Genomic DNA, 12,452 nt, shown 5'->3' on the forward strand with positions numbered 1-12,452 from the left:
GAGCCCCTCAGCGGAGCAACTGAGGACGGCGCCGGGCGCTTCCGGCGCCGCGCGCGCCTTTCCGGCAGGGCGGGGCCGCGCCGCGAGCGCGGTGACGCAGCGCGCAGGCCCCGCCCCCGCCCCGCCCCCGAGGGCTCTGGAAAAGAGAAGAGAAAAAAAAACTTTTTTTTTTAATTGAGGAATCAACAGCCGCCATCTTGTCGCGGAGCCGGAGCGCGGCGCGGGCGGAGCGGGCCGGGCCGGGCCGGGCCGGGGCAGCGGGGCCGCCCCGCCGCCGCACGGGGCAGCCGCGCCGAGCGCCGCCGACGCGCACAGGGGGCTCGAGCCAGCGGGGCGCAGCCGCCCGGAGCCAACCGACCGCCGCCGCCGCCACCGGGAGCCGCCGCCGCCGCCGCGCCGCGCTCATTGTTTTGGGGCGTTTTTGGGGGGTCGGCGCGTTTTTCCGCTTTTTGGTGATTTTTTTTCCTTTTTTTTAATTTTTGCCCCCCCCCCCCCCCCCCCGCTCCCTTCTCTTCTCCTCCCCCCCCCCCTCCTCCCTCCCCTACCTCGGCCGCGGGCGGGCGGCGGGCGGGGGCCGGGGCGAAGCCGCCGCCGCGGAGGGGAGGGGACGGGGCGAGGCGAGGGGAGCGTGTGGGGGGGCGGAATGCGCCCCGAGTGACGGCCTGAGCCGCCATCCGGGCACCGCGGCGGGGGGAGCGCCCGGGAGGAGCGCGGCCGGCAGGGAGGGGGCGCTGGGCCCTTCGCTCCCCGCCCCGAGCCCTCCTCCCTGCGGCCTGCGGCGGCCCGGCATGGGGGAGCGGGGGCGGCCGGCCGGGCACTGAGCGGCGCTGTTGGGTTCCCGTGCGGCGGAGGAGCGGGGACAGCGAGCTCGGCCCCCCCCGAGCACCCCCCGACAACGATCACCGGCTCCGCCGCTCCGGCCACCATGGCGGAGAACTTACTCGACGGGCCGCCCAACCCCAAGCGAGCCAAGCTCAACTCGCCGGGCTTCTCCGCCAGCGATAGCACAGGTAAGGCCGCGGGGGTGGCTCGGGTGGGGCTCTACGGCGGTTCTCCCCCACACACCCCCCCCGCCCCTTACCGCCCCGCCGGAGGGGGGGCCTGGGGGACCGCCCGCCCTGCCGCGGTTCCTGGCGGGGGTGGGTTGGGCCTCCTGCAGTCGAAGTTACCGGGCGGGACCCGTACGCCAAGTACCGTCCCGGCTATAAATAGCGGTTGGAAAGAGACGTTTTTTGAGTTAGGTTTCCCTTCTTTTCTTCCATCATCTTCGTTTTTAATGCCTCGGTTTGGGTGATGGGGCTGGACAGGTGAGTGGAGTGCGGGTAGGGAAGGAGAAGGGCCAGGCATAGGAAGCGCCGACCGTCCTGCTTGTTGTACGATCATGGAATGTTTCGGGTAGGAAGGGACCTTAAAGCCCGTCTTGTTCTATCTCCTGCCATGGGCAGGGACACCTTCCACTATCCCAGGCTGCTCCAAGCTCCGTCCAGCCTGGCCTTGGACACTTCCAGGGATGGGGTAGATGCATCTTCTCTCAGCAGCCTGTGCGGAGGGCCTCACTGTCGTCAAAGGAAGGAATTTCTTCCCGATAGAGAATATAAATCTACCCTCCTTCAGCTTAAAGCTGACGGTGCCTTCTTGGACGGGTAGTTGAGGTTTCTGTCTACTCCTTAAACCCCACAGATTACCCACAGCTAATCGCCCTATCCAGGCTTTTTCACTGTGCCCCTGTGTGTGACAGACCTACGGAATAAAAACTCCTTAATAGCTTCGTAGTCATAGAATGATTTGAGTTGGAAAGGACCTTGAAGACCATCTAATCCTACCCTCCACTTAATACTTTGTGCTTCTTTTTACCTCCCAACCTGTGACCGAGGTTTTCGGGTATTTGGCTTAAACTGTTTCAAGCATTTTTTCTTTAAACCCCAAACGATTTGCCGATAGTAATTGAAGTTGTGGGGTTGCTCGTATGCCGAAATGCCCAGCAGCTTGGCAGTCACTGCGACTTGTCTGTTCGTGTAGTGTCTCTGGCGTGCCTTTTTCTTCAATTGTGATGAGTTTGTAGATAATAAAACAGATAAAAATGTCTCGTTTCCAGCCAATATGTGCCCGTTGTAAATACACACGTGTGTGCACAAGAGCATGTGTGCCTGGACCGGCCTCTCCCGGTGTTCCGACTGTTTCAATCCCTGAAAGAGTGGTTTCAGAAGAACACGAAGTCTGTTGCACTTTAATTTCTGCTTTCAGAGATTAATGAATCTTGTGGAAGGGATAGTGATAAGTTAATCGTGCTGTGCCTGCTATGTTTTCATTTACTGAAAAAAAATATTACTATAATTGAGCTGATAAATTCTGTGGGTTTTTTCGTCTTGCTCAATCTGCATTTGGCAACACTTTACAGATGCTTGGGTCCTTTAGGGTTTTTTTTATGGAAACCATTTTTTCTCAGCCTGCGAATAAATGAAACAAGCGAGAAAGAAACAGTATCGAATAAGAATTGTCAGGGAGTATCTAGGTGAGGTCTTGTGATTGAACTGTGTTAAATATGTAGAGTTATATGGAAGGCTGATACACAAGTTGCTGTGAAATGCTCTTTGTAACTCGGGACAAATACAGTTTATGGTTCTTTAATTCTTCAGCGAGACGTTTTAGACTCTCCTGGTAGCCAGTGTCTTGGTTTGGGTTTTTTTTGGTTTTTTTTGTTTTGTTTTTTTTTTTTTTTTTCTTTCTTCTTTCTTTTTTGAAGTTCACTTGGGCTGTTCTGGAATGCTTCAGTCTTAATTACGTCCTGTTCAGCAAGTTCTCGTGTGTCTCGAGGAGCTCTGTGTGGTGCTGGATGTGTGAACTCCAGCATCTGCAGAAAGTTCTGCAGGGCTCAGGGGCCTGGGGGCACTGGGATGGCAAACCCCAAGTTGTATTCTGGACAAGTGTGTCCAAGGAGTTCTGTCATCGTCCTGGTGTTCCATAGGCGAAAGTACCTCTCTGCCAAGGGTGTGGGTAATGTCTGTGCACTTAAAGAGAGGGTTGTTTTTAGGAAAAGCACTTCTAGGTTTGTTGCCAGCAGTTAATGCTGCTTGTTGAAGGATCGCTGAAGGTTTCCGTGCATTGTGGCAGGCGATGCAAATAGTTTGAGTAGTTATTGCTGTCAAATGCCTGCTCCCTGGTGCTGGGGCTTAAACGGAAAAGTTCTCTTGCAACCTGGAAAGTGGCCTTCGTGATCGAGGGAGCTTGGGGAGATGGGTCTGAGGCTTTTGCCCTGGGTTAGCAGTGAGTTGAACAGAATTACTGTAATTGCAGTGGTAGCCCCACGCTGGTGGTGCTGTGGCTGCCGGGAGGGGGATGAGGGGGACGACGTGCTTTCACAGCCGCTGAGATGGGCCCGGCTGAACAGTTTGGCTCAAGCCTGCAAATGCTCACACCCGAGGCTCTGATGGCAGACCTGAACATTGGGCAGAAAGCAACTGCTCTCCTCCTTGTTTATATTTCTCTTGATGCTTTGATGCGGTGATGTTAAGCAACTCCTTTTGTCAGGGTAAGTTTTAGCTGCCTTTAATCTTTCTGATAAAAATAGCTCCTCAGCTTACCGGGGCAAAGTTTGTGCCATTGAAATTGGTCTGCTTACCTTCTGAAAATACGGCCTTTTCTGTTAAACCTAAGCAGTTAAATTCAGTGTCTGGTCTTGCAGAAGGGTGCAGAGATGAAAGGATAGCAGAAATGGGTGCTGTGACCATCGTTAAGTTTCATGATAGTCTCAGTCTCATTTCGCAGTTGCCCTGCTGCTCTTTGTATCAATAAGAAAGGTTAAGACTCCTGGCTGTTAACTTCGCTTGCCATTGCTGTGCCATATTGAATGAGCAGACTCCTGTGGTAAAATGTCCGTGGGAAAGATTTTTCCTTGTCTAGCCAGGTAGGAGTAGCGCTTTTGTCTAATTACTGCTTTATTGGATACACAGGCGTTTTTATACCTAAACATTTGTCTCCTCTGTGGCTGTTGTGAGATGTTCTCAACCAGCGCCACAGAATAAACAAGGGACTCCTACAAAAAGTAGAATTACAGTAACTTTGCTTATGGCAGTGTGTTATTTCAATGCTGAGCGTTGTGATTGTTTTGTACCTTGCTGGCATTGGTCCTTCAGCAGAATATACCGAGACCTGGCAGCATTCTCGGGCTGGTTGGGAAAAACATGCCTGAATGGAGCAGCAGAGCAGCTGGAGGTGTTCGGGGGCCCCTGGACTGTGGTCCCTTCTGCAGGTAGCTCGGTGAGGGTCTGGGTTTCACTAAAGTCATGCTTCTGTCTGCGTTCATTGTGTTCCCTGCAGCTTCTGCTGCTGTGGTGCTGCGCCAGTTCCAGAAACAACACAGTGTAATCTGGGCCAGAGCAGAGGGTGTCCCTGACGGCATCAGGAATTAACAAATTCCTAAAGTAGGTGAAGTTGGGAAGAAGGTGAGATGAGCAGCTTCCAAAGTCCATTAGAGCTATGTTTTCACTTCACACTTCCTTGTGAAGGGGATTTTGTTGATTTTTAATTCTTGTTTCTTCCGTAACTTCTGATCCTGCACAGATTAAGCTGCGTGGCTGCTGCTGCAAAAGCTGTGGGCCAAGCTCCCCGATAACTCCTGTTCTCTTCCTGGCCTGTGTGTTGGCATCCAGGGCCCAGATTTTACACTGGGGAGAGGCTGGCCCTGTTGCACGTGCCTCCCTACGTGCAGAGATAAGTAGATCTCTGGCTGACTCCCAGGCAGCCACAGAACTTCGCAGAAGGGAGTTCGTGTCAATGCGCAGCCTGGTTTGATCCTGCTCTCCTGCCAAAAACCAGATAGGTGTATTGCAGTGGATTTAGGTTTTAGTTCCAAAAGAGTTGGACAAAAGCAAAGTAGCTTAAGGAAAGACAGCAAGGTTTTCTAAGCTTGTGTTCACATTCTTAGCAGAGACTTCAGATGGAGTGACGTCTCGGTGATCTAAACCCAGATTTTGTTTGGGCACGTGAAAGCATTAGTATGGATGTTTTAAAGAGTCCATTCCTGCATGGCTGAAAAGCTTCATGGAAGCCTGTGTAATCAGTCTGCTCTTGTTTTGTGTGATATCTGCAAAAGTTGAGTGTCATGTGTGTGCTGTGGCAGTAAGAATCAGTTACACACTCACTTCCTTATTCTCTCCCTGGAACAAGGAAAAGGATCATTTCATTAAGTGAACACACTCTCATTTATAGGCAGAAAATTTAGGGAAGAAGTTAATTTTCTGAAAAGCTGTAGATGAAGGAGTGTGCATAGTTGTAATTATTCCACAGGAATTTACTTTTTGTTTGTTCGTTTGTTTTGTGATACTTGTGCCCTTACTATCTGGGATGGGAAAATGAGGTGGGATGTTTCATGGCTATATTGTTTCTTGTGGAATACTTCGTGGTTATTTTGTTTAAGACTCATGGAACCATGGGGGTGGTGGATGGGAGATGATGATGCCAAGCAAGATGTTTACTTTGAGCTAGAAGTTTGATACAAAGTCTTAATTTTTTTTTCACCTGAAGTGACTGACCTGCATAACTTGATGCCAGTATTTCTGATCTGGGAGAGGAGATTTGTGAGATTAGAAATGGGCTCATTTATAGAATCTAGCACAGCTAATTCTTACCAGTTCATGAGGCACTGCTGATGGCAGGGTATTGTGTACTCTCTCAGTGTTTGTGGGCTTTTACAGGTTTTTTCCAAGGAGTTTGACACTCATGTCTGTGTGGGATGAAAAGTTGAGCAGATGATCTGCTAGCCTGATCATATGTGACAGTCCACAGTCCTACCATTTTGTCCATTCCTGTATTTTTTGAAATTCATACTTTTATAATTGTACATGTACTGAGGACTTCAAACTTTTTCCCCCTCCAGTGACTTAAAGTTAACTAGGAAGATGCTGTCTTGTGCTGTGCCATAGAGCTCCTGGAGAAGCCCAGCCAGCAGGAATAGAAGCTGTGTCTTTGCTGTACTCCAGAGATCTCTTTGTAGCTTGTGAAATGATTCCCAGTTTTCTGCTGCAGATTATTCACTTTCTATTTTGGCTGGACATTCCTTGGAGTGATCGTCCAGTGCCATTAATTATTTCTACAGCAACATGCTGTGCTTTTTTATTATACCTGCAGCTTTACATTAAAAACCTCCACAAATTCTTAATGTTTATTTTTATTAGATATTTTACTTAATGTTGCTACCTGCTAAGAGAGAAGAACATGAAAAAAACCCCTTACCCTATTAACAAAATACTGCAGGTTAACATGAAATCAGGGTGGAAGGGGTAGTTGAAAAACCCAATTTTGAAAAATTCTAGGGTTTGTTCTTATACAGTGAAAAAACATGAGTGATAACTTAGAAATCTGACACTTCCACCCTAATTTGGTTTACACTTTCAAGAATTTTTGCTTTGTAAATCTTCCTTTTAACATATGTTATGTTTTCCATCTGTCTTCTCAGATGTCTAAGATACAGAGAGAACCTAAATTGTTTATTTGGAAAACTCTTTAATAAAGATGCTTCAACAAATACTATTAAGTATTTTGCAGAATCATAAGTGTGAATTAAAATAAAACTGCAACTTCTATTAGCAGTGATAGTTATAACTCATAATCGAAATCTCTTAACATACTCTTCCTTTCCTGCTTTCTTATTTGCTAATGTTGAGAAATAAGGATGTTATTTATGACACTGGATAAATGCAGTATCTTTGGTTTGCTGTTTGTGTGTGGATAGATTTTTATTGATACATCTGTAAGTCTGTAAAATAATCTCCAGCTTCCCTGCTGGTCACCTTTAGTGCTGTGGAAGCTTCCTTGGGAAGACAGCATTGGGAAAAGGAGTTGTTCTTCCCTGGATGACTGTTCCTCCCAATCTCCCGGGCACGTGTCATTTTCCTGCTGCAGCTGGACATGGCAGAGACAGGAATCAGAGCTGGAGACCTTCTGCTGCAGAGTGAGAAGTAAAATGGGACGTTGGATGGCAGCCCCTGTCTGTGTGTGTGTCACCAGGAGAGCACGAGCTGCTCTCTTGCTCTGCCCAGCTTTGCCACCACGGGTACCTCGGTAGCTGGGTTAGTAGCTGTGGGTGACATCACTTCTGTGTCATCTCTGGTGTAGTGTCATCTCAAGGAGAAAAGAGATGGGGAAATTACCAAGTGGCTTGAGTTAAGTACTGAGTATGAGTCTGGTTTGGAATTGCTGTGAAGTTTTTTTCCTAAGATCATAAACTCCCAAAAGGAAAGTATTAATGAGAATGGTTCAAAACAGCCTCATCCCAGTGAAATCAGTGCTTTAAAGTAAAAGATTCATGAGAGAGTGGGGTTTTTTTGTATTGTCAGTTACGGTGGGAAGCTTTTTTAGACGTAAATATACAAAAATTGTTAGTTTTAAGTGCCCGTCTGCTGTTGCTTCCTCATGTATGTTTGGTTTGTTTTGGGTTGTATGTTCTTGCACAGCTGAATTTGAGTTGCCAAGCAGAAGACAGTTCCCTTAAATTTAGTATCATAAATAGGAAGGGGAAAATGCCATTAAAAAGAACAGAATTTATACTTTTTACAGCTTCTGTACGTCACAGAGGAGACCCCAGACTTGCCTGTTTTATAGTAATGTTGCTTAGGTTTTTTTCCTTGTCTCATAATATTACTTCAGGTATGTATTTATCTATTTCACTCTTCCCAGAATAGGCCTGTTTTGTGGTTCTGTTGGAGAAGCTGTGTTAACGTGGGAATTTTCATAGAAGGACTCGTGTAGCTGAAGGGAGCTCCTGAACCAGAACTGAGCTCAAGTTCTCACCACTGACACTGTCAGTCATTGTGGGGAGCATGAGGAACTAAACACTTCAAAACCTGAACCACCCGTGCTGACAATATATTCACTAAGAAGTCTGTGGCCAGGGAATGTCACAGCTAAAGTTTTTTGTCAAGATAATTCACGTCCTTGTGTGTTATGTGCCGATTCCCTTTCCAGGTGGGCAGTGAGGGTGGCACAGCCTTAAGGGAAGCCGTGGGTCTGGCAGCTGTGGGAGCCAGCTCAAGGCAGGCACAAGCAGACATTGGCTTGGTACAGACTGTGCATTTCATGCTGACTTAAGCAAGTGCCCACTATTAATTACCAGACTTTCAGATTATTCCTTTTAAAAGGGTCATTCAAAACTTAAATGTTCTGTCAGCTGTTAAATTTGGGCAAGAGGCACAATGTGTGTGTTTGTGATAGGATGAGAAGGCAGTCTCACTTCTGTTAATGTTAATGTGCTGCAAGAACCTTAAAGTATTTAATCTTCATCAGGATGATCTTGTGAATGAGAAGCTGATGTTGCCAGTGTGGTGTCTCACAGCCCATAGGCAGATCACCTCCTCTTCCTTCTGTCCGGGTTTCTCTTCTTATGGTAAATAAATTTACTGAAGCCTTCTGGTCTGTAAGAGGGTTTGCCTGGTAGCCATGTGCACTGGGACAAGTAGCCATGTGTGTCTTGTGGATGCTGCTGGGTGGGATTTAGACTTACTCACGAGAGCAGACATGGCAACTGTGTCAAAATAGTGAAGATACCTTGGGAAACAATTAAGAGGAAGAATGGTTTTGGAGAAGGGCAGAGGAAGGCAAAGGCAATCCATCATTTGCCATCTGATGCTTCTAAGAGCAGACCAGAGTGAGCACACTTGTTGGGCTGCTTCTGCCACGCATTTTGGGGTTACCTTGGCATTATTCCCCTCTGGCCTGCGGGAGGAGATTAGAGACTAGCTTCTTATCTAGACATTTTTCATATTTGCTTCTTTATATAAGCCTTAGTGCCAGGTGCAAGGGCCATTTAATGTGCTCTCATATACTATTTTGTAATTGATAGGGAAACATTCAAGTAATCTGTGATTTATTTTTATGAAAGGGTAGAATAATCCCTAAACCCACCAATTACTTCTGAAATAAACTAGTGTCTCAGGTTTTTCTAGATTTTTAACACAGGTTGTGTTGTCACTATTAGCACAGCAAAAGAGAGATGGATGGTGGAGACAACTTGGACAAGTAGAGCAGAGAGAACCTTGAGGTTATGACATCGTGATACAAAACATGGAAGTGGAAAGAGAGGCTGGGGACTAAACCTGATGTGACCAAGGAAGGATCTCAGTTTACACTACTCTCTTTTCATGGAGGAGGACAGGGACAGAGCAGGTGGCTTTTCCTGTATCAGGTGGTAGTTGTTATCACACCTTAGTTGTGGTACAAAGGATGTGGATATATGCATTTTCCCCATTCTGGCTCATGTGTCTGCTGGTGGAGCTGGTGTCAGGAGCTGAGTGAGGAATACACGTAGTACTGCAGTAGAGGTTAGAAGAGAACTGATTTTTTTTTTTTTTTTCATTTGTTTCATGATGTGTTTGTGTAACAAGCTTCAGTTTTGAAAAGTCACTTAGTTGCTGAAGTCTTACCAAAATGGATTGGGGAAGATATTAGGAGCTGTCTCTAAAATCCCAGCCACAGGAAAGCAAGTGAAGGCAAATGTTAAACCCATTTTCAAAAAGGGTTAAAAGGCAATGCAGTCAGCTACAGACTGTTCAGCCTCCTCGGAGTGAGTTCAGGGAAGGGGTGCTCAGGAGTTTGGGGGCTGGAGCATGTGCCCTTTGAGGGGAGGTGGAGGGCTGGGCTGCAGTCAGACCTGATGTCCCTTCCAACCTGAGTGACTTTAGGCCTGTCAACAAGGGAGAGCTGTGATGATGATTCCAAGGAATTTTCGAAGATAAGTCCCAGGGATTCCAAAAGGTGAGGTTCATATCAACACATTTGAGTTTTGACCACTCCAGTGACTTAGGAACGAGTGACCCAGACTGTATTCCTTTCTCATCCCAAGTGCAAGTAGTTTAAACAATCAGGCAGATAGAAATTTAGTTAAATATTTAAATCTCTTATTATTCAAGCCAGAAGTTGTTGAGACTCATCCACATCCTCGATGTTGGATCTCTTATTCCTTCTCATCACCCTCCCCCCAGCCATCAGGGTCTCCTTAACCCAGCCAGGTCCTTCATCACCATCATTCTCAACCTGGTTCAGAAGAAGTGATGCTGCTCTGCTGAAAGTCAAGGTCAGATGCATGTCAGTTCCCAAGCTTTCCATGTCTTGTTAGGGCAAGACACAAATCTGAAGTTTCCTTTCTGAAAATTTTAGATTTTCCATGAACACATTGTTTAATTGTTCTAAAACATTAAATGCAATAATTGTCTTTTGTGAAACAATAAATTACAGAATCCTCAAACCTCGAAAGGAAGTTGGAATGGATGTGGTAATTGCTGACTGTGCCACACAGTGTGGCTATTGAGGGGAGCTACCTGACAGTGAATTTTAGGGAATGGCTGGAGCTCTGAACTGTTGAGGCTTTGTCTGCTGGGGTTTGACGTGATTGAAAGAAGCCTTACAAAACAAAATTGGGCTCACTGAAATGTAACAGCTACGTTGGCATGAAAGAAAGGCACGGTGAAAATACTGCTTGTGTGCTGGACTTCAGTGTCTGCTCCGTGCCACAAGCAGTCAGTTTGTGACAGAACTCCCAGTCACGTCTCAAGCAAAGATTATGCTGTAAAAATGAAACTGAATTTGATAGTTCTTCTCCTCCTTGCTGTGAGATACATTTGAGATAATAAGACACATAATGAAACACCTTAGGATGTTTGTCACCTCTCCAGGCTGAGCTAAAGGGGAAAAAATAGTGACATTGAAACAAGTTAATTGATTGAGTATGTATATTAGGAAAGTCTCCCAGTAAGAGTCGCAAGCAGTTGTACAGATGAGAATGTTCTGCCTTCAGGATGCAGCAGTTTTGTGGTGTTTTTCTTCTGAGAAGGCCTAGAAGGGAACCTGTTTTTTTTTTTTAATTCTGGTTGCTGAAAGTGTTGTCCAGGAAGGCAGAAAACTGTGACATTTAAGCTCATAAGACTGAAATTAGGAGAGAAACTGTCTCAAGTGTGGTTATCTTCTATGTGTGAAAATAGCTGCTCAAGGAACACAGAATGCTCAAATTGGAGAAGGAGCCTTTTGGAAAGAGTGGGGGGGTGGTACTTGCCTAGTGCTTTTCCATGCCTTCCAGAAAACGTAATCTCTGTTTTTTTGGTGCTCTGCTGTTAAGAGGACATTTGGGTTTATGTGACAGAGGTAATGAAAGGTGTGAGGTTGAGGATCAGATGTGCCATGTTGGAGTCAAGACACAATGAGGTGAATCTCTGCAGCCTTAGTCAGCTCTGCTGCTTCATGAGCACTGAGTTAGAGGTATGTGCCTTTTGGGTTTAGGGAATCTGTTCTCCTTTAAAATCCAGACCACTTTTCCTGCTCTGATGTGTGCTGGGTGCGTGGCAGCTTTGAGAATGGAGCAGGTTAAAGCTTGGTGGGACTTCTCAGCAAAGGTGTTCCCTGACCATTGCTTCCTGTAACTGCATGGAAAGGCAAAGGCATCCCTTGGTTTTTAGCCTCCTGGTAGCTGCCTTTGAGAAACAGTTGAAGCATTGAGAATGGGATCAATTCTGTTCTTCTTGTGAGGATGGAGGGACTGCAGTTGCTTTTCATTTCTCTGCCAGTAGAAATGGGCCATGTTCTTATTATGGCAGATTTTTATATGTGTGTAAATATACTTATTCTTTTTATAACTGCCAAGACAATCTCTTATCTTTATGGATTTGTTGCAGACATGCTCAAGTAGATTTTTGTTTTCTGTTGCATTTTATAACCGTTGTAAAATGTGCCTTGTGTTGCTGTTTTTAATGTGCATGACTCTGATGAAATATAAAAGAAGATGATTAATCATTGCCTGAACAATTGAATTCTTGGTGAATTTTTACAGGACCATTGTGTTAAGTTGTTTACCTGCTTTTTATTTTCCTGCTGGCAGAGCAGTACATTTTCCATGTCTAACCTTAATGTACAGCCTTCTTACAGGAGCTTAGGAGTGGTAGATTATTTCAGGTTTTAAGTGGCAATATTCCCAAATGCTTTCTTCACTCTTTTTTGTAAACTGCAAAAACATTTCCAGTTCTTGGCTCTGGCAAGACTGAGAGAGTCCAGCCAGCCAAGCAAAAAACAAATTGAGCATTTATACTCCAGCATCCCATTTTGAAATACAGCTGGAAAAAACTACTCTTTAAGCCACAGCAACATCTTCCCCCTTCACATTTTGTCTCTTCTTCTCTGCCCCTATTCCTGCACCCACACATCTATTGTCCATGAAGTATTAAGAATTTTGGTGCAGAAGCATGGAAGAGCACCTTTTTGTGGGATTTACAGAAGTTGTGTGAACGAGCACTGTAAACCTTGAACTTGGGGAGAGCTGGGTGGTGAGAGGAGTTTGAGGCGAAGCCTCAGCCCCAGCCCCGTGTGCCACCCCTGGTGATGCATGGGCAGATGGCTTTGGTCGGGCTCCAGCTGCAGCCACTGCCAGTGGCAGAGCCTCCCAGAGCCTCCCAGCATTCCCAGCTGAAATAGGG

General features: G+C 46.4%; 1 protein-coding gene across 7 annotated transcripts in view; it reads left to right on the forward strand.

Annotated features, from left to right (window-relative positions):
* The first annotated feature begins 354 nt into the window (after window positions 1–354).
* Window positions 355–12,452, forward strand: part of CREBBP (CREB binding protein) — a 95,967-nt gene continuing 83,869 nt past the window's right edge. For 6 of the 7 annotated variants that reach the window (XM_053991861.1, XM_053991863.1, XM_053991867.1 and 3 more), the window contains exon 1: window positions 355–1,010. In XM_053991861.1, the coding sequence (XP_053847836.1) occupies window positions 926–1,010 (85 nt within the window). In that variant the 5' untranslated portion in view covers window positions 355–925. The remainder of the gene's footprint in view (window positions 1,011–12,452) is intronic. The other variant, XM_053991866.1, reaches the window with a different exon arrangement.

This window comes from Vidua macroura, chromosome 16 (genome assembly GCF_024509145.1).
Source record: "Vidua macroura isolate BioBank_ID:100142 chromosome 16, ASM2450914v1, whole genome shotgun sequence".
NCBI lineage: Eukaryota > Metazoa > Chordata > Aves > Passeriformes > Viduidae > Vidua > Vidua macroura.